Consider the following 23,236-nt stretch of genomic DNA (forward strand, 5'->3'; position numbering starts at 1 on the left):
TTACCAAATGAGACAAAAATCTTACATGATAAAAATAAAACATCCAAGATTACTAAGAGGATGGCCTTGATCCAAAGGCTATTAGAAATGAGAATATATCTATTATGTACAAGGAGCTCTGGATCAGGGTCTGTGCAGTTCTGAGAATGTGTAATTATAAAAGAATTGCTAAATTTGATTAATCTGCATTATGTCTCCAGTCAACTTACGCTTGTTTCTGTGATATCGGTCTCTGCAGGAACACCTGGACCGAACTCCTCATTAGTGGAATCAGTTGGTTTCTCTTCATATTCTTTATATTCATAAAAATCATATTCTCCTAAATCTCCATCTACCAGAAGATCAGATTCACTGAGGTCTACTCCTCTGCTTCCATATTCAGTTGCCTCAGTTTTTTTATCATAATCCTCTCCAGTTATGTATTCTTCAGCAAATACTTCTTCAACAGGATTTTGCTATTCGTATCAGTAGCAAAGATTTGGGAATAGGAGGAATATGTGGGTTATTGTTAGTAAAGCAATGTAAGCATACGCTGATCCACCATGATGACTTGTCAAAAGAAGAAAGAACAGTAGAACTACAGCATATTGTCTTTTAATTAGAGTCTGAAGGAATGGAAGCTCAGCCTTTCAGAGTAATTAAAAGATCTTTGTATAAGTAGTACAAAGAAGTAATGTTTTCATACACTTTGGTTTTTTATTTCCAAAACCACTGAATTCAATATATCCAGTATTATGTGTACTGCTTGCGTAATGTTACTTTAGTGCCAAATATAGCTGAATTTCGCTGCTTGGTTTCACTCTTACAAGCATTCATGGATGAACATATGCAATGAGCAGTGAATAAGTTCAGATCTTTCATAATAGCAATGTGGAGGAGGTGCAAGCATCACTTAAGCCCAGCCTTTTACATTATTTTCTGTCTATGAACACCAATGCTGATCTAAACTTCTTTTCTCTTGTTAATGATGTTGAAGTTTATTTATCAGTAAAAGGCATGACTTGTTGTGTGTCATGGTAATTTACATATTTTTTGCCTAAGTTCTACCTGTACAATTCAGATTAATTTTAAGATTTCAGAAATCTAAGCTTTCATCTTAAAGTATGTAAGCTGTCAAACCAAGCAAACAACTTAAAAGCACTAAAGAAGTTTAAAAGAATGCTATATTTGAGATGTACAAAACCATTTGTGAAGTAAAGGAGGATTGCTTTATTCTGTTATAATAAGATCTTTCAATAATTTTGCATAAAGGACAATTTTGAAAGAAACTGAAGTTCAGATATTTCTACTATGAAATGATCAGACAATATGAAGTAGTATGATCTTGAAAATATTCAGAAGCTAATCAACATCCAGTGTAATTAAAAAATCTTGATCTAATAATAACATTAAAATTTATTGCAGTTAAAATCCAAGGCCATATTCTGATTTAATACTTGCCTAATTCCATTAGTTACAGGAGTATAACTTCTACCTTATAGCTGTTAAAAAGAGAGATCAGAACCAATTCTAAGCCAAATTTTACCTTTATGAAGAAGTGCTCTCACCAAGGAAAGCATTTAGCACTTTGAATCTACCTCATAACAGCTCTACAATTGTACAGTCAGCTTAGAATTGCCCAGGAAACTGAATGATTTACATACATTTGTTGATCAATCAGTGAGAAGCAAACACGAGATTGAACACAAGAATGCTTAACAGCAAAATGAGTAAAACATACCTTAATTCACCTTCACCTTCCAAGATACATAAGAAGAAAAGCATAGAACAAATGGGGACTCTTTCTCTTTTCAGATATTCAGGGGAAAGAGGTGAGGGGGCGTTTTGTACATCTTTTAAGCAACAATCTTAATTTTGAAAGGAAAAGGAAAAGAAAAATGAGAGCAATGTTTCTTAAAATCTGCCATCATTTTTCTAACACTAGTGTTAATTAATATGCAAACATATTAATCAACACCGGCTTAGGTGCAGTAATTTTAACAAAATAATGTTTAGACCGGTTGTTGTGGCTTTCTAGAAATGTGCTTTCTAACATAAGGCAAAATAATAATTTTATCTTTTTTGACAGTTCAAATCATGTTTCTTTTGAATAGAACAAGTGAAAATCAAGTAACTTGGTTTTGTTAGCTGAAGAACTATGAAAAGGAAATGATGGCTTCTGACTCAAGTTCCTATGGTGGCAGCCATTCTTTGTCTTGTGTTAAGCTCTTTTATGCACCTTAAAAATTACAGGAAAAATTAGAGACTCTCCTTCCTATTAGATCAGGAAGACTATGTCTAATATCTAACCTAGTTTGTGCTAGACATAGCTCCATTCACATCCACACTGAAAGTAGCAACACCACATTCCCACACCACTGAATCACTGAATTATTTCCAGAATCATGAACTCTGCAGGTTGAAGATACAGCAGATTTCTACAGAATTAATGGGAGTTCTGCCCAAGAAAATAGTAGTTTCTGATATTAGCTGAGAAAGTATAAAATCACATTAAGTGCTGGTAGAGTTTGTACCATTTACATAGAAATCCATCATTTTGGAATGCATTTGTACTCTTTTAATGAATGGCACCCGGTGGGACAAGTATTTTCTTGAAAGTCCTTATTACCTCATTTGCTTCAGTAGCTCTGGAAGGAGCTTCAGTCTGGGGCCCATAGTAATTTTCAGCTATGCTATAGTCTTGAAATCCTTCAATAACGTTGGCCTAGTAAGAAAAAACAAATACATTATTAAAAAAAATCTTGTATGAAAATTCAAGAGATATTGCTGTTATTCAGGTTATGGTATTAGCCAGATGTATTCATCTAGTGGGGTTAGGTAAATTTTTTCTTATTATCAAAGATCTTCCAGTCTTAGTCTGGGAAAGATCTTGATTATTTCTTGGCTACCTTTACCCCTAGTTTGTCTTTTGTTGCTGCTTGATAACTTTTCTTCTTCTTGGATGCATATTTTTCAGATTTTTTTGTTGTGGCCTTTTGAGGTTTGTCCTTTGAGCTAGCGGCCACTGTCCTCTTCTTCTTTTTGACCATGGGTTTCTTTTTCTGCAAACGTTATGAAAGATGGAATGGGAAAACATAAATAAAATGAAAAGGAAATTGAGAAAGTGTGAATGAAAGAAGGGTAACCAAATGCAAGATGAATGCTGTCAGCCGTGAGACCTTCCATCTCTAACTGAAAGCAAAGGTTACAGCTACAAAGTAAAGAAATGAGTGAGAGAAAAGCATTAAGCTCATATACAAAGACACAAATTGACAAACCATGTGGTAGGGGACAGCTGGAGACCACACAACAAACAGATCAGATTCTGTTACCTCTGTTTGTGCTACTGTCTCTTCGAACAGTGGGAGTCCCTCTGTTACAGAATCAGTTTCTTTATAATCTGCATCCCCATACTCATAGTCATATTCGACAAAATCTTCTGGTGTGTACTACATTGCAAATGGAAAAATATCAGGCATTCCCATGTTAGAGGTAGCAAACTAGATTAGCAATACTGGAAAGTATCTTCACCTTTACTTAGGAATAAAGTTTAACAAAATTAAAACACAATTAACATTTCTTTCAAAGCACAGTACAGAAGTAGTAAAAAGTAAATAGTAATGCCAGGAAAAAACCTCACATTAATTGGACTGCAAAGAAGAATCAAGTATAATTCTGACTACTGGGAGCACTAACAGATCTTTGTGAAACCATATATTTATTTAATCTTTAAATTTCAAATAATAACACTTTTACTTGTATTTTTTTCAGGTGACCAGAAGAGCAGAGATGCCAATATCTGACATGAATAAATAATTTCAGATACAGTAGAGGCCACAACTCACAAGAAAACATGGTTATCTTCCTCTTGTTTGATGTCAAGTTTGAAAACCAGGACAGCTCCATGGTACAAATTTCCTGAGCAAAGCCTCACTGCTGTAATTTCATTTCAGATTCAGCTTCTGTAAATTGCTCCATAGCTCTGGTTCTTTAATTTTTATCAAATGAAGATTTGGCACACAAACTTTTCAAGAGAAAGTAGCTTTAGAATTGGCTTGTGTAGTGTTGTGAGCACAATCTAGGGAGCCAGGAACTCCTGAGCTGTACTCTCAGGAGTTGGCTGTGCCAAGATCCTGGTCTCTATGTTATCTGCAGCAAGTACAACTCATCAGAACTGAGAAGAAAGGGCAACTTTAAACTATCTTCCCACTCCTACCATGCTTGAAGCTACAAGAACTGGTAGGTCTGACAAATTAAAGCAGACTGTGGTTACCCTTTATGTGCCCAGGAAGCCAAAAGAAGGCAGAGCTGTGGCCAGGAGAGACAAGTGTTTGCATTCCCTTTAAGAAGAAATATTCAAATGTGCCTCATGTAAACTTGTCCCTTCTGAAATCCCTCTCTCCTGTTACAAGTCAGCATCATTGTCTGTAAAATGAAGACAATACCTGCTTGTTTCATTATGTCGATGAGAAAGAGAATTAGTACATTACACTTCCAAATCAGTCTGAGGATTCATAGAAGTCATCATTATCAAAAAGAAATGGACATGTTAGAAGACGTTACAAATTAAAATAGATCTCCATATTCCAAACTATATTCTACCACGTGACCAAAACACTGGCTTAACTGTTCCCTCTGGCAATGTTTTTTGATACAATTTTTACTTATGATTTTAATGCACAGAAGTTGATTTCCTCAGCAAGTATAAGGCTAAAGCTGAAAGGCCCTTAATCACTTAAAAATCCTTTTACATGGGCTTCTATTACTCCACTCCTGTGACTCCTCAGAGTCCAATATCTTAGGAGGAAAGTGGAGCAACATTTCTGAGAGGACGACCATGTCATTAGTCAGATTTAAGTTTGATATGGTGTTAGGAGTTTGTTTCAGTAACTTATAGACACACAGATTCCTCTTTGACCAACTGACAATTAAAATATAACTCAGTGTTGCTCAGTATTAGAACTGTTTTGCAAATCTCAGTAGTACGGCTTTGCTCAAGGTAAGCTGAATGGCTGTGCTGAATGGTGTGCCAACCACATGACTAATAAAATTGCAACAGTGGGTTACAAGTAGTTTATAAGAGGCCATAAACTAAACAGAAATGTAGACTGTGGAAAAAAAAAGGAAGGAAAAAATATCTGTGCCAAGTATATTATTAGCATTAAAAAAGAAAGTAGTGAATAAGCTGATATTTATGCTAAGAAGCCTAGTTCAAAAATTCAGAAATTTATGAATGAGAACTAGAAAACACACAAAAAAGCATAACTATGTGGACAGATCTATTGCATCATGCATAATTGTGCTTCACTCATTTCTGTTAAAGAAAATGAAAGTTTCCTTATATATGCAAAATGTGATCACAAATACAAGAGTATATTTTGGTTGCACTGATATGCAGGCATGCAGAAAGAAATAATAGGGATGGGTGAAAAGTGGGGAATGACAATTTCTGTGCTGGAGTCAGATTACTGCCAAGCAGGTGAAGACCTTCCACTTTAAGACCACAGTATCAGAGGAGTACTACAAAAATTCTTGAACTTACAAGCTAGGACACATGGCCACTATCCCCAAATCATATTCAAGTAGTTTTGAAATTGCAGTACTTTGTAGTCCCACGGATACAAGGAGCACAAGTGAAAATATGTAGTAGCCTAAACATTCTACAAGATAAACTTTATTCTTAGCAACCCTTCCTTTCCCAAGACTTTTTTCTGAAAAACCACAACCCTTATATTTCACACCAGCTGATAAACAGACAATATGTTTTGTATTGAACTCCAGGGGTCCTGCTGCAAAGAGTTAAATATAGATGTAAAATCTTCCAGGTGTATTTCCTGAGGCACAATCTGTCCAGATGGAGGAATGCATGTCTACACCTCTAGCTGATGTAAAGATGCACTTTAGAAATATGATTTACTCACAGAATGATTTTACCAACTCGACCTGATCCCTGTTTTTAATAGGACACAACAGAACTAGTAAAGGACTAGTCAGGTAAACGAAGACTAAATATACAGACATGAGTGATAGATTTAGTGGCTTTAGTCACCTGCTGTGAGGCTGGCAATTCAAACTTACCCTGCCATTAACATTATCCAGTTAAGACTGGATATGTGGCACATACCCCTTCTTTTTTGGGAGCTACACAACTGAAAGGTCACTTTTATCAGATCACCAGAGAGAGAGGTCTCTGTAGGATCCCCTCAGTTTGACCTCAGCAAACCTTGGGGAAAGTTCCTTTACATTTTGGATACACAAAACCCAGGCCCTGCTGTTAGTTCTCAGAAGTTGGGCAGTTCACAGAAATCTATCAAAGTTGCACTACTAATCAAGGAAAGATAATGAGTAGACTCTTGAATATATAGGAGAAAGTATCTAGAATTTCAAAATAAATAATAGGTTCAACTTGGCAAGGGATTTCAGCTAAGAGACATCAGGTAACACATACTTCAGATGTGATGCAATTTTCTTCCTCTTGCTTTTCTTTCTTCTCTATTAAGACCACCAATAGTTACTAAACAGCCATTCTTGTAATGAATATTGCATATGACTATTTTCTTACAAATGAAAGGAAGAATGAAACCTGCTGCTTTTTGATGGGACAAAATGTTTCCATTATGACCTCATGCTTTCTTTACCAGAGTGATTATATTACACTACCAGATCATCATGCAATTCCAATTAAAGAGATGAACTGTTTTCTTCATCAGATGAATTTTAGAAGCAGAGAATCAGCAGCATGGAAAACCTATTTGAACTGGGAAATAACTTAAACATTCTGAAGGAAACCTTACTTTTGAAATCAATTCTTCTGCTATCCATACTCCAAAAACCTAACCTCCCATTCCAGATGTAGATTTTAGCAAACTTTTGCTTTACATTTCCAAATAAAAATAATTAATAATCTAAATCCTCAACCAAAGAACAGTCATAATCTCAATTTTTTCAATTTCTAAAAATTATGGTAAATCATGTATAAGCCAAAAAGTCAAAGATGACTTTGAAATATTCTAGGCTTACTAACACTCTCCAAAATGCAATGAAGTAAAGGATGCCAAGCAAAATGAGAGTTTTAAAAATCAGCTGCAATAATATAAATAAATAAGTGGTAGAAGATGTTGATCTTAGGGCAGAAGGAAAGTTAAAAGATTTAAAGGATGGTCTCTTCTACCATAGAGCCCTTATATGGTTCATAAAAGTGATACAAGCAAGGAGATAAAAGGAGATAAGAACATTATCTTCAGTTTCCAAAGATATCCTCTTTCAAAAGGAGAATAATGATCTTAAGGTTCTTTATTATGTTACTCCCTTATATAAAAAGTTTATATATCTATGTAAAGAAAAAGAGAGCTAGGAAGATCACAGTTTTTAATATCGGCTAAATTAGCTAACTGCAGTTCAAAAGATAACAATAAACATAAGATCAAACATAAAAATAATCACTTTTCTGCATTTTTCAGAAAACTAGTCTTTCTGACCAGTCAAACACCCCAAAGGACACTAAACTAACACATTCTGAAAGGATGCTTGAAGCCTCCAAGTCAAGATATTTGGGGGCCATTTGCACTTTTAATTTACCAAATTCATTTCATTAAAAGAAAACATTTCATGTCTCCAAATAATCCATTAGTTTGGGATAGATCCAAAATAAATGAAGCTGAGTTCCTTTGAGGAGGCATTTCTTCAGCAGAAGTCAGACCATGTGATTCACTGGTTACAGAATGATCTTTCAAGAGGAGATTTGAAAGCCTGATAGCTGATTCTTTTGAAAAGACCTGAAGATACTCCAGAAAATATACTGCCCAACATCAAGGATGATGAAGACTGGCTAGGTCTGTCACTTCTCTAATTTCTGTGAGCTGGCAAAGCATATGTGATTGAACTGGAAAGGAATTTAATACATTTCCATTTATAGTAAAAAGGGGTTTGAAGACAGGATAGAGGCCAGATTGTTCACAAGGTATTTATAGGAAATGCATAGGTGTGTATCTTTAAGAAAAGCAGTGTTGATAGTTTTAAAATATAATTGCAAACCCATATGGGATCCTTAAAACCAAATCATACATTCAATGTGAAAAAAGCCAAAGATTCCTGAACTTCTAGACAACACCTTTTTGTGTAGCGCCAACTGCTGAGCTCATCACTCTGACCTTGACAAGATACAGAGATTTAGACCTGGCTATTCACAAGCAAGAACAAGGAAGACTGATGTGCACTTCAATTAAAACATGTCTTGGAGATGGAAATAAATGACAATAAATAACAGAGTAAAGTGTACAGATATTACTATTAACCTACTGCTCCCCTTTTTTCAGTCTGAATGACACTTAGGTCTGATGAACAAATCCTAGGGGAATAGAAGCATTCTGTATAGGGAGGGCTCTGACATGCATCTATCCCAACAGCTCAACCTGAACTGCTCACGCAGAGCCCACAGTCCTGGCCAGCAGCCAAGTGCAACACATTCTGCAGAGCCTGAGCACAAAAGGTAGTTAGAGGTTGCCCAGTTACATAAATCTTGTTTAGACACACAACACAGTCACTTGAGTCCAGAAAGGGACTGACTGAATTAAAATGGAAATATAAAGACCCAATCAGGTCCAAAGCTTATATCTTGAAATCCTCAGGTCACCCATTATATGAAGGGAAAAGTGAGGATGCAGGAGTTGGCCTTGCTGAGAAGAAAAATTGGACCCTTGTCTGCACAGCTGGGTAAGCCTGCAGACAAGGGTCCAATTTAAGATGTGTCCTCCTTTTCTAGGCTGACTAGTTCTATATCTTTCTTCACAGCCTGCTATTTTGTGAATCTAACTATGAGATATTTGATTCTTCCTGAACTTTGCTTGGGGTAAACTTGGTCTTTGATTCAGGCATGAAGAGATCCTGTAAGTAAAAAGTAGGCATTGAAATCTTCTCTGTTGGACCCCTCAGACTGTAGTTTGAATGTGACGCAAAAGAAAAAGAAAATGCAACAAGAAAAAGGAAATCTCAATGCAACACTTAAGGTATAATTGATAAAGACAATTTGATTACAAATCAGTGTCCAGTAAATTTATATATGAGAGCACTGTGAAGGTCATAAGGCCATGAGAAAAACTCAAACATTTTAAAAAGCAAATTTTTTTATTTCCGATGCTGCAGTGATGTGACATGTACTCTCAAGCTCATTTAATGGAAATTCACCACAATGTATTCCATATTTTTCCAATTTTATGGTTGGTAATTATTTTTAGTCTAGATGAAGTCTTAGACCCTTCCCAAGACAAACTCCAATAGACAATTCCACCAGCTGAACTGGAAAGAGGGCATATGGTGGAAACAAATTCAGAAAATGATTCATTTAAATCAGCACTGCTATTGAAAGAAATGCCCCCAAACCTAAAACACTGGATATTTTATTATTTGTTCCTTTGGAGAAAGAAGTATTGCCTAGAGCAATAAGGATTATTTTCAGCTAAACAAAGTACTTGTGCCCTTAAACCAGTATCTTTTTACCTAAATCCTTCTCTCTAGATGCTTCTTTAGTGGTCTAGAAATATCCAGCTTTTCAGACTGGATGCCTTACTAGGCTGTGAGCTTACCAGAAGACCACAAAAGTGTACAATTTAAAGAGAAATCCTATTCATCTTCCTAAATGCAACTTCACAAACATAGTTTTTTATTTTACTGATGAAAAGTCAGCCACTTCCTTTGGGTTTTGTAATCAGCGCTGGAAACACACATTAATAGGCTCTGAAATCACATAATTTATCTTTAAGCCAAGTATCAGTTTCTTATTCTGGACTGCAATAATTCAAAGGCTCAGAGAGATAATGCCAGAAGGGACTATTAGACCACCTTGGCTAACTCTTGCATACTTGCAGACTTCAAAACTTCCTACAGTCACTCTGTAACTGAGTCAACTAAAGTATGAATAATATTTCCCCAAAATTTCAGAAAGGTCTCTATCCTTGCCTTGAAGATATCTAGAGATTCATCACTTTGGTAATTTGTTCTTTCTTTCCTACAAGTTTTCCTAATTGAAATTACTGATCTTTCTTCTCCCCCCACCCCATTTGTCTACATTTTCTTTTTGTCCTGGATCTTTGCATAAGGCAAGTGAGCCACATATGTGATGATGCAGTCTATGTTTCAAGTGACAGCATGCAGAGGTAATATTGCATCTGAATTCTTACCCCTTTACTCACAAACTAAGACGTGCATTGTACTATTTAGGGAAAAACTTTTATCCTTCTTTAACAATCAACATATTTTGAAGCTAGTGCCCAACAAATATTTTTAGCTTCTGCTGGTTTAATCCAGACTCTGAAGACACAATCCTGCCTAGCCTTTTGCCCAGTTTTCCCTCTTCCTTCTTCCTACCACAAGAGTTTGTGTGAAAACATTGAAGATCAAACCATGAAACCAATCAAGCTGAACAATAATCTTTCCATGCTGTCTTTCAGCATGATTAGTATCCCAGATGGGGACAATCTGCTGCAGATGAAAGGTTCTTCTGTTACCACATGCATGCAGACTGTTATTGCAGTGTACTACTGAGTTCATCATGTTTGCCCTGCAGTTATTTCTTTGGCTTGTATGTGTGTAACATTGCCTTCAGTTGTGGCCCCACCACCGTTTACTGCTGCTCTGCAGAATCATGACTGAAAAATTTTAATGCCATCCATTTTACACACGTTTCTGTATTTCTAGCACAATTACTAAGAAACTCTACTAAAACTTTAATTCAGCAACAGCTCATTGTTTATAGTAATTTCTGAAACAAGGCGCCCAGATTCAAATCTCTTTGTCACGTACTTTACCATACAATACCTTTCTTTAAAAAAATGAAAATATTATATGTTGACAAGTCAGAAGCTTTCCAGAGGTCTAAGTCTATAAATTCTATCAATATTACTAATCACAATTATAATCTCCTCAAAACATGTAATCAAGCATTTTAAAACAAGTATTTTCCTTATAAACTAGTTGCAAATGTAATTTCTCTTTTAACATCTTATTTAGTTTTGCAATTGCAGTTTACAAAAAATCAGCACTGCTATCTTCCACCGATTCTTTCAGTACCTAAACAAAATTTGTTCCATTTATTTCCTTAAAATAAATTATCTGTGTGATTTGACAGGCTGCTTCTCAAAAGATTATAAAGTAGCCTGCCTCAACAAGCTGGTTTTTTACTATTTAGTAGACTATTCTATCATTCTATAAATTCAGCCTGCCATTTATTCTATTTCATGTTTATCACATCGGTAGCATTGCTAATGCAGTTATTTTAGATCATTATTACACATTGAAGAGATCTATTGACTTCACTAGGAATATTTATGCAAAGTGACACAAGGAGTACAGCAAAGAAATTGTCTCTTAGGTCAGAAAGCTAAGCAAAATAATCCAATCACCTCTCTCAGCAAAAAATGAAATAAATAGAAACAGCAGTTGTCCATTTTATTAAGCATTAACTGCTCTTCAACTTGTTTTCAAATTAATTTTAAAATCTTACACTGCAAATTAGGATCCTTGATTTTATATTTTTCTCTTTAGGTACTCCCACAAACTCTGTGTTACCAAGAGGGAAAATAGGCCTTTGATAAATACATTAAAAACCACTAAATCCAAGAGCAACCTAATAAAAGCAAAGCCCAGGAAAATTCCCAAGCAAAATTAAAATTTTCTTTGAAACTTAATTATGTAAAAAACCTTAGGTCATGCTATCTTTTTTTGTTTTTGAATAAATTACCAGCAATGTGCTTTCAACTTGTTCTGGTTTGGAATATGGAGATCCAGGTAGGCAGGCACATGGACAGCAGGTCCTCTGGGGTCCTCCTGAAAAGCCCAGACCCTACACACTGTAATGCAGTGCAAAGTCCTCTGCCTGTGTGTAGATGACTTGACACATCTTGAACTACACCTCAGATGGAATGGATGTGGGAGGGAGTCCCCTGCTGACATAATTTTAAGTCAGAATAAATAGTAACAACAAAGAGCATTACCATGTGTTTAGGAAAAGTTCAGCCCCAAAACAGGCTCAAAGCAGACATCTAAAAACAGTTCAGCAAGTTTTTAATGCTGATCTCTTGAGCAATCAGTAGCAATAACCAGGCAGATTAGACATGGTGTGCATACAAACTGTCCAGAACTAAGTTCAGTTATGACTTGTTACATTTTGGAAAAGCTTTTCCGTTTACACTGTTCAATGCAAGTACTTAGAATGTGTACAGCAATACATACAAGCACTCAGAGGTCTAATCTGAGGACCTATCTTGACCTGGGTGAATGACTCAGTTTGTGGCTGTGAGAACTGTCTACAGTGACTAATAGTTTCTCCAAATATCATTCATGTTTCTGGGAAAAATTCCTACTCTGTTTTGTCCTTGTTGGTTTACCTCCTATGAGTGGAACTGGCTGAAATACTTTCGTGTGCACATGCATTTGTGCATGCAGTTCTTAAAACACAGGGCACTTTTAACAGAAGTTTACAATTGTGGGATACTCAAAGCCCCCACATCTTTCAAATGGGGCATTTGTAGAAATCCAGCATCAGTAAAATTATAATCCTACACGGGAAGAATAAATATGCATGAGTAGACAAACTCATACTGCCATAATTTTTTAAAAGAATTACAGTTTAACTTCACTGAGAATGCTGATTGTTCAAATACAACCAGGGTGATAGGTTCCTTTGAATGCTTGACATAAATGAGTGGACAGCAAAAATGAATGCACTCCTGCAACCTGATTTCTTCACCTCTAGAACAATGCATGCCATTTAGCTGGAAGTGTTCCTTGGGTAATTTTTCTCCAGCACAGCCACTAATGTGCAATAAATCCAGTAATACACGACTGATTACTCACCTCATCAACTCGAGGATCTTGAGCCTGAGCAGCATTGGGCACTGGGGAGTCACAGTCTGGGCTATAATGCTCACAATAGTCAAATGCAGCTCTGGGATCAGCTATAATCAACAGCTGCTGGATCTCACCCTGCAGGAAAGCATATGCAGATTAAATAACAAAACCAAAGGTAGTCTACAGTTCATCAGGAGTACAGAGTTCACATTCAGAAACAAAACCAGGCACATAATACTCAGATATTTCCATCTGTGGTTATAAATAACATATCCACTTAATTTCTGCTGCTATTATGGAAAACAACTTTTGTTCACATGGCAGAACAATGCAAATTAATACCAAATGGACTAGGTGCAAAATTCTGGGTTAAAATCATGTCTGGTATTAAAAGGAGAGAGTGAGAAGGTGTAAGTTCTGATCTGTGATTTTCATGCTGTCTGTTTACTTCTACACTGGGAATCAGTCTAAATTCCTAAGATTTAATTCAGGGCACTTCCTATTACCAGCATGCAGCTCAGCATGCAAGTGATCAACAGTATAATTATGAGTTTGCATCACATACGCAGTCTCAAAGGAGACAAATAAAATAAAATAAAATAAAATAATAAAATAGTCTGTAAAATAGAGACAGTTATTTGAATAAAATATAATTAAGTGAGCACTGTGTAAATACACACTGTAGATTGTGTTGGAAAAAATGTAACTGCTAAAAAATGTTGGTATTGCCTCTATTTCCATATATCATGCATAAAAACAACATCACAGAAAGAGACCCACTATTCTGGATAATAAAAATGGCTCTGCTGAGATCTCCTACAGAGATCTTGAATGTTTATCATTTTCCACAGAAAGCTGTCTGGTATCCAGGGTATTTCTTAACATAGTGGTACTATTTAGGCAGCATTAGGTCAATTTCTGCCAACATTTCCACTATAAATTTTCTCATCCAGGAGCTTCTTATGCTCACATAAAAATAAGTTTGTTAGAAATTGGCATATGTCCTTGGTCAAAACCCATTAAAATCAATCTCTCACTATTTCCCCACAAGGGGGTGATTTTTAAGATTTATATACTTCTAGCAGGATTTTTTTTTGTTTTACACAAAGAGGGGCAAATGAATACCTTTGTTAGTATACCTGTGCCTGTTTTGTCTTTAAAGACAAGATGGTATAACTGATGAAAATCTACAGGTGGGAAAATTCATAATTCTCTCAGTATTTCCAGAATAACTTTACATCTATCACAACAGTAACCTTTAGCAAATTAAAAAAACCTGGAAAATAGTTTTAAATAGTAAATGTATAGTAATAAATAATAGTAAACTAATAATTGCAACATTCCTTCCTTTCAAAATGAAAAAACAGAGACATAAGCAAAATTTCCTCAAACTGAAAAAAAAATAAATCAAGCAATGATGTGCAATTCTACTAATTCTATAATTTTTTACTAATTTTTCAGTCATAAAGTAGGAAATAGTGTCATAGCACATAATGGCTATATGTTACAAGTCTGCTTCTTACAGTACTCTAAGCCCACTTTACTTTTATAGACTCATGTGTGTCTCAGATTAATTTAGTTTTACAATATTTTTTTCTAAGCTTCCAGAAATACTACAAATGCAGCAGTTTGTTTCTCTGTCAGCAGTTCTGGACTGTCTCCTTTATTTACCTTAATTCCTTTAAGGTAAATTCCTTAAGCCTTTAAGGCTTCCTGGTCTGGACATCTTACAAAACTTACTACACATACAAAAAAATTCCCCCTTTGATTTCTTCCATGACTCCCTCAAGAGCTGGAGTGCTTTGAGAGGTTTTGTACTGTCACTGTCAGCCTGAGCTATGCATCCCCCATCTCCAGCAAAGTGTTTCCAAAGGGCTCTGCCCTTTCTCTTTCACCAACCACATTAAAACCAAGTGAGGCAGAGGAAAAAATGAGAGAGAATAGGCAATTGTAAGACAAAAGAGGTAAGTGACCCTTTTGAGCAGCCTAAAGGTGGATGTGTAGAACCTCTGTCCTCACCCTGCTGAGTTCAAGCCATGGTCTTGCTCTTTGGCCCTGAGCATTCCTGGCTGTCTGAGGTGCCTGGACAGATCTCTGTGTCCGCAGAGTGCCAGCCAGCGGGAGCCGTGCCCAAACAGCTCCTGAAACTACTGTTTAGTCAGAGAGCCTAAGAGAACACAGGTCCAGGAATACAGCCAGTACTCTGGAGCTTTGTGCTGGTCTTGAATGCCATGGAATTTTGGCACTGAGTTCTGTTGGATTGTGTGTTTGCAAGAAGCACTTGGTATGCTGTTACCACTTGGCTTAAATGTGCCTAAATTGGTTAAAGCTGTTCCTGATCCATTGACTGTATTCCCAGCCCCGCCTGTCTGCCTGTCATGGCTCCACATAGATGGAGGCCCTCAGAAATCCTACACAGAATACACAAATTTTTACAGAATACATACATTGCTACTGGCTATAAATGTCCGAGATTACTGAAGAACCAATTGATTTTACTTTTGAAATACCAAATGTTTATTTCCCTCTTTTTCCTTCAAGATGTGCTATAAAAATGATTCCAGTAAATTATTCATTTTCCTTTTCTATTTTTTATTTTCTGTCTTTGCTAATTAAATTGTTTCTCTGAGTATTCTTTTCCGTGAAGCATTGGCTGTACTGTAAGAATAGTTCAAGAGCTTTCCTTTCAGATCAGGTCAATCATACCAGCTCATGAAGTTCCACAGGCATTACTGCAGATTCCATTATTGTGATTTAGTTACCAGTCTAAGGTATTTGTTGGACAAATCTATACTCTTTGAATATTTTTCACAGAATTGCTTCATACTTTACAAACACATTCTTTGATTTTAACTGCTTGACTTTTTGAGACCAAAATAGAATTTTATAAAGTTCCTTGCAAATAAACTACAAATAATCTGGTCATATTTCATGACCTGGAGTCATAAATGAGGCAGATAAAGATCTACCTTCACAAGTCCTGAGAACTTTGAATTATGGGTTATTAAGAATTCCAATAACTGACCTGTAAAAAATACTGAGGTATCTAAACACATATGCATATGTCATATAATTTTTCTTGTATGAAAATTTCAGGAACAAAGGAAGTCTTATGGGGTAGAGTGATGAAAGCAAGACAGAGAGCAAAAATGGAGAAAGAAAAATAGATTAAAATGTACAAATACACTTGAGCATCCTTAAATACTCTGAAAAGAGCATAGAGGAAAAAAAGGAAGTACAAAAGCCTATGGTTGATAGACAAGTTCATCCTTCTCTATGAAAATTTCATGACCACATCTGTTGGCAAAGACTGCTCAGGCAATTTCAAAGTTGTAAGTTGCTAAGTAGCATGCTATAGAGGTAAAGCCTTCCATGTCTCTGCTGAGCCAGACATCCACCATGCTTTGGTGTCAGAGCTAAGTGGGATGGCAGCAGAAGGCAGACACAGAGAACGTGCGGTGAGGTGTCAGGCAGACATACACAACCACTTTTCATATTAATACCTGTAACAACTGCACGCTTAACTTGCCCCCAAAAGTTCTAAAAGCCTAGTTTGCCTCTGAGAATCATAACCTTCTGCCTTGTAACATTTTTTCCTGGATAACACTTAAAATACACTTAGTGTATTTTAAACAGTGGTTTCTCAGATATTTAATGTAACTTGCTAATTAGGGATAAGAAAGATGAAAGCTACATCTCTGTTGCCCAGAAGTAGTGGAGAACATCCAGCAAGGTATTCTATATAACATTAACCATACAAGTACTTTGGAAGTAAATTTTAAATCTTAATATTTAGTTTGGATCCTAAATTCTTTATAGACAAAGGCACTAAGTTGTTGTCAAAGTCAACCTGTAACTCACAAAGGCAATGCACAGTTCAATAATTCATTGTAATATGGAATAAAAATAGTTAAAGTCTATGAACATTTTCATTCCTCTTTATTTCAGGGATATGCTCATAACTAAAATCAGAGACTTTTGAATCACCCTCATGGTTATATGATAAAAGCTGCCTGAGCCAAGATAAAATATCTTGTCCACCAATTATACCTAATGTGAAAGCATGGTACAGAAGGATTCCTTCTAAGAGGTACTCCACCAGATAAATTATTCTTTGCAGAATCCTCCAAGAGTACTAAAAGGAGTTGTTGTGACTGAGGAACTATTCACTTTGTTTCATGCCACAGCAAATGTGGAGAACCAGGCTAGAGAGCTAGAAGGAGAGAATATGCTAAAATGAGTAGAACTCATGCCTGCTGGAACAACACACATTCACTCACATCAACTGTTCTACTACAAGGAACAGCCCAGCTAAGAATGAGAAGAGTGTGCTGAATTCATTCATTGAAAATTCCTCTGCGAATCTCACAGACATTCCACAGTGACATCCTGGAATAAGAAAATCTATGTGTATGTACACTTCCAGGACTTGCTGAAAAACTCAAAGCAGTAATGCACAAAGTGAGGTGTCTGTGCTGGAAAAATAGCTTTGATATGAAAACAGTGCAACACTAGAAAAATGCAGTGTTGAATACCAAAAAAAGAAATGGACACCAAATTTGCAGGAAAGCAGTAAACTAACAAGTTCTCTTTCCAATTTTGGCTACATCTTCATGTAATTATCACTTTAGTTAGCCTTGTGGTAATAATTGCTATCTGTGATCCCAATTTTTGGAGTCTTCCTTAGATTCCACAGCAGAAATAGGAACAAAGAAAATTTCCAGTTAGATGTGGTGTCAGATTTTCACAATGATATAAATCACCAAGGGCTTGACTAATTATTGTTATATCAATAAATGCTAATAGCTGCTTATTACCTTAATTGACTTAATAAAATGTTTTAGATATCTGTCTTCTTGAAATATTCTCTTTTCCTTCTAGCTAGGTAATCTTATTAATGTTTTTTTAAATACGGTGTATTAGAGAATTACAACCATAAAGTAGTCCATTTATAGTCTATTTATTACCTAAAAGTTCCTCACTGAAAGTTCATCATTGAGAAAACACCTCTACTATCAAGAGCAACATTGTTAAAATGGCAAAAGTCTGAATTCAAAGAAGGCTGTAAGGGAACTGTACAAAGAAATCAGTGCAGAAATCACTGTTTTCTTCCAGTCTGTAAAATTTTAATGGTCTAGTTGCTCTCTAGTTCCACAAGAAACTCAAACAGTTCAGGGGCTGATTTAGGGATATCTCTTTTACAAGAATTTTCATAAAACAACAACCCTGCCTAGTGAAAGTTATTTTGTCCAGGGAATAGCAGGTAAGCATTACTTCAGAAACTCTGCAGGGAAAAAAAAACACAAACAAAAAAATCCCCAGCAATTACTTAAATGACTAATTTATGTATTTGAGGTTCAGAAATACTTTCTTCAAATAGAGTGTGACGGTCAGAATTAGCAAAATACATCTTCATGGTTCACACTGGATAACATTACTACGTCTTATGTGCTTATAAAGATAATTAAATTTTAAAGATGTTTACATAAATTGTGATAAAAGCAAAACAAAAGCAGTGCTAGGCACTAAATCAACTCAGAAGAACAAAATCAGTATCTTTCATTTTAATGTTTTGACTAAAGCCTGAAATTACAAAGTGAGTTTTTCAGCAGATCAGCAGCAATCAGCACAAATAGCCCAACCTTGGTATTTGTGCCAACTTTCTCTAATTAGTTATGTGACAGTACAGCTATAGACTCCAAGGAACAAAAGTCTAGACAGCATGGATATTATTACTATAGAATTTAGAAAAACCTGCTGCAGAATTCATTTAATCTTCCTGCAAAGATTTGAGGGATTGAGGAATTCCAGGAGCTTTTAATATAATATTCCATAACCCAGGCGCATTGTACAATATAGCTGGAGAAAGATATTTAGAGCCTGCCAGACTGAAGCACTGTAAAAGCAATAAACTGTGAAAGCAGAATACTGCACAGGTCAAAGTATCCACAGAAATCAATGTCTTCTTGATTCTTTGAATATCATGCTTATAGAAGGATAAATTCAGCTTGGTTAGGAAGTAGGTTGATATGCCAATTATAATTTTTGACCTTCCAAACATAGCTGTTCACAAAGTCAACTGCAATTCTTGGCTGAGAGATTAGATTTTACTACAATGCCTATGCAACAGCAAGTGTACATAGACACAGGCGTGCACGTGTGCCCAAGGACACCCTATTTTCTAGATAAAAGACCTACAAATCTCTTACATTTTCATGTATTTTTGAAATCTTATGTACATCTCTTGTTTAAAACTGAAATGTATTAGACACAATAATAAATGAGGTGGTAAGAAATCCTATCTGTTAAATCTTTTGAAGCTGATGCAGCATGCAGCATTCTTTGATCCCAGGCTGTTAATTTTAAATGTAATTACAGACAGTTTTGTTAAATGACCATTCCTTTGTTTTTTGGGGAAGATTCCTTGAAAATGAACTTGAATTCCAGTGAATTATGAGAACTTTCCCCTCTTCTTCTCTCCCTCTCCTGCTTCCAAAAATAAGAAAGGGAAACTGGATTTACCCTTGTTCATTGAACACAAGTTTGGAAATACTATAAAAAATTAATAAACACCAGATCACCATTCTTTGAGATAGAATAAAGTAAATCCAAACAAGCCAAATAGAAAGCTTTTGTAAGAAACCCTGATTTTTTATTAGGTGCCTCTGATATGAAAAAATTGTACACTTTTCTTTACTTTTTGTTGATGTTGGTTTTCTTTTTACTTCTCGGCGCTCAAGTTGTCCACTTTGGTGTTGATATCTAAACCACTGATTCGAAGTATTTTTCCCTGAAACATCTGCGCTTGCACTCTGAGGCTGCCCATGCTCACAGATATGTGAGGGACAGATCCTCAACTGCAGGCTAGCCCACACTGCTGCCAGGAAACTCTCAGCCTACCTCCAGCTGCTTCACTTGCTCACTCAGCTATTCCTACTCCTTTAAATAGGAATCCCATCCTGTACACAAGTGTTTTACTGCTTTTTTCATGAGAACAGATTAATGCCTAGTATCAAAATCTAAACCCTTTATTAAAAAGTATTACTGCAAGGATTTAATCCATAAACTCTGGGCTGTTAAAGCTTTCATGGGCTTTAAATAAGACTCTTATACATCAGGTTTTGTCTTGTTATACTCATTTACAGCAAAGTGCCTAAAAAATTATGGCATTGGTCTGATGTGTGGACTTTTGAAGGAAAAAAGGTGTCTATAGAGAAATATCTGCATAAAGACTCTGTTAGTTACTAAGTTATTATAAAATACTTATAAAAAACTTGGGATTGTTCACACCAACAGTAGTAAATGAGGAGTGACAAATCCTTAAAGCTGGCAAAGAATAAAAAGATCCCTATTATTTATAAAACTTGTAAGCTACAAACATATTTCAATGGATACAATTCAAAATTCTTTTACTAGGTGCCATGTACCAGCGTCTCACTGATTTTTTTCTTCCTTTTTTATTTTTCTTTTATTTTTTTTTTTCATTTGCATTTTGGGAATTCTCTTCTTTGCAGCAAGCACTTACAAACCAGCTGTTCTTGCAATATGTATTTGAAAACACAGAAGACATTAATTTCAAAAGACACATATAAAAGTTTGAGGAATGTTGTGACAGTCTTTTAAAAACAAGCATTTACAAATTAGTTCCACTGATATAAAAAGATTCACTTCAGTGAGCAAGGGCTTAGCAGTGTAAATGAAGGTCTCATAATTTGGCAGTTAATAATAATACAGTTTCTAGACAGCATAATTTTATTATTTTAAGATGCATTCATGGTTTATAATTTGCTTCTCATCATTTGTATGCACCTGATGCTTAGTAATTGCTGAATTCACAATCTTGTTTTTAACATCATATTGATTTCCATATTAACAAAGCACACTGTCATAAAACCTCAGATTAGCACTTTTATTCAGGAATGAGCAGCAGGCAACTCCAGACTGGAATTTTCTCACATAAAACACAAAACTGCCCACTAGATTCAGAAAACAGTCTAGATAATTTTTTTCTTGCTTTTGCAGCTAAACCAGAATCTTTCTGACAGCACTACTAAAAAAATGCCTCTTAGCTTTTGCACCAGTAGGTAAACTTACCAAAGAATATTTTTTGTTTTGGATATACAAAACCAGTGAATTTGGCAGCAATTTATTATGTTCTCAGGACACTAATTGGCCCTTTCCTTCTTTCAGTGATCTACCTGATCTCTGGACACCCAGTATGCTTACTTATTCAGAAATTATTGATCATCATAGGAAAGTTATGTCATGAGGTAATGTCACACCCACTAAAATGTAAGCACTTAAAATTTGCGTCTGCTATAACAAGTTCTTGTGTTACTGGTAGAATTAGAACAGAGAACAACTGCCTAGAAAACAGAGGTTAATATTAAGAACAAAAATAAAAGAAAAGGAAATGGAAATGGTCAAGAATTTAATTTAGTTAAATCTTGTATTAGAAACTTAAAATAACACAATTATATAAAAAAAAAGAATATTTGAGCCACTGGGATGCAACATTGTTTTAAAGGAAGTGTGAACAATATTTGTTCTGAAGATTCTAAATGAATGATCCATGTAAATACATTAGAGCAATATGACTGAAAGAGTATTCCTTTTTCAAAAGATACAATCAAATCATGAGCAGGTCAGAATAATGTAATGATACCTGGTTTGGACTCATTTGTACACAGCTGCTTTCAATGGGAGTGAGTTACCTAGAGATGCAATGGGGCTTGGTGCAGTTGCGCTCTGCTGCACACATTGGTTGGTACAAGACTAAAAAGAAACAGCACCATGTTCAATTAGTAGGTCACTGAAGAGTAAGAGTTCATTACATGTATCTACAGGTTATTATTTCCACATTTGAAATTTCCATTCAGTTTGAGGAGACTGAAGAGTGCTCCACTATTCCTATGACCAAAGCATTGGTTTATTATGAGAAAAATATCCCTATTACCCAAGAGAAGATGACCTCTGTGATGCATGGATACCATATTAATCCTTCTGACACTCTGAGCAAAAGGTAATTGTTTTTAGAGGCTTCCTACATTTAAGCTAACACAGGCTGCAAGTGTCATATAAGAAGTCTGTAATAAACAGTTTTATGTTTTAAACAGTTAAATCTAATGTCATGACCATATAACTTCTGGAATTTCCTGCCCACAAAATAAGACACTTTGTGTTATGTGTATCTTCAGTTACTATTGTGGTCTCAAGATACAGCAAGGTTCATAACACAGAAATACTAACAAGCAGACCCATGAAATCACCAAAAGTCACTCTGAACTGCCATGAATGAGAAAAACAGAACATTTAACACACAATCATGTCACTGTCAAGCAGGGATAGATTTCAGGAAACAGCACTAAACTTTAGAAATTGTAGCACCAGCAGCTAAGGGATGGATAAATTCTTGTTAATAAAACAAAAAGAATGCTGTTTAGAGAGCAAAAAACCAGTAGATAAAATCAACATGAACTAGATAATGTTTTGTTTGGCCAGATTTAGGACAGAGGTCACTTGGCTTGTTCACCCTAGAGAAGAGGAGACAGAGGTGAGACCTCATTCAGTCTGCAACTTCCTTGAGAGGGAAACAGGAGGGGCAGGCACTGATCTCTGCTCTGTGGTGACAGTGACAGGAGCCGAGGGAATGGGCTGGAGCTGTGTCAGGGGAGGTTTAGGTTGGATATCAGGAAAAGGTTCTTCACCTAGAGGTGGTTGGGTGCTGGAATAGGCTCCTCAGGGCAGTGGTCACAGCACCAGCCTGACAGAGCTCAAGACGAATTTGGACAATGACCTCAGGCACAGGGTGTGATTCCTGGGGTGTCCTGTGTAGGGCCAGCTGCTGGACTCGGTGATCCTTGTGGGTGCCTTCCAACTCAGGGTATTCTATGATTCCATGATCCATTAAAAATGTATATGGCCCAGTATTTTTTTAAACTTTGGGGTACATTCTAACTTCAACATGCACATTTTTACATACAGATTCAGACAGTTGACCACAGGTGTAAATTATTCTATGGTGGTTGTACAGTAACAAAGAAAACAGAAACCTATCCCAAAAGCAAGGATTGCAAGCTTCTAATTTAAGTAAGAATTGAGACTTAATCTAAACCCCCACCAATTTCAAGAGCAGCCTTGTAGGACTGTAAGTAATTTCCCTGAATAAAAAAAGAGAAGAGAGGTGCACTCAGTTGAGTAAGAAGACCTAATCAATGAAGACATTCAGAAATGTACAGTGAGGCTAAAAAAGGTAGAAATGTTGCTGTTCTCAGTACTGAATCTTAAGATTCAGCCACTTAACTGACCTTACAGAGAGCTGCACAATTTCTTTTGTGAGTCCAAAGCCTCCTTCTTAGTGGGTCTCAGCTGGAATTGAAACACTGACTTGCCATGTCAGTGTACCAGATGTCAG

The 23,236-nt window shown here is 36.0% G+C and overlaps 1 protein-coding gene across 1 annotated transcript in view; it reads right to left on the reverse strand.

Annotated features, from left to right (window-relative positions):
• COL11A1 (collagen type XI alpha 1 chain) overlaps positions 1-23,236 on the reverse strand; it is a 123,737-nt gene that overhangs the window by 78,691 nt on the left and 21,810 nt on the right. The window contains 5 exon segments of the mRNA XM_031057870.1: positions 210-455; positions 2,609-2,704; positions 2,895-3,041; positions 3,312-3,428; positions 12,829-12,957. Of these exon segments, the coding sequence (XP_030913730.1) occupies positions 210-455; positions 2,609-2,704; positions 2,895-3,041; positions 3,312-3,428; positions 12,829-12,957 (735 nt within the window).

Source organism: Geospiza fortis, unplaced genomic scaffold (genome assembly GCF_000277835.1).
Source record: "Geospiza fortis unplaced genomic scaffold, GeoFor_1.0 scaffold403, whole genome shotgun sequence".
Taxonomy (NCBI): domain Eukaryota; kingdom Metazoa; phylum Chordata; class Aves; order Passeriformes; family Thraupidae; genus Geospiza; species Geospiza fortis.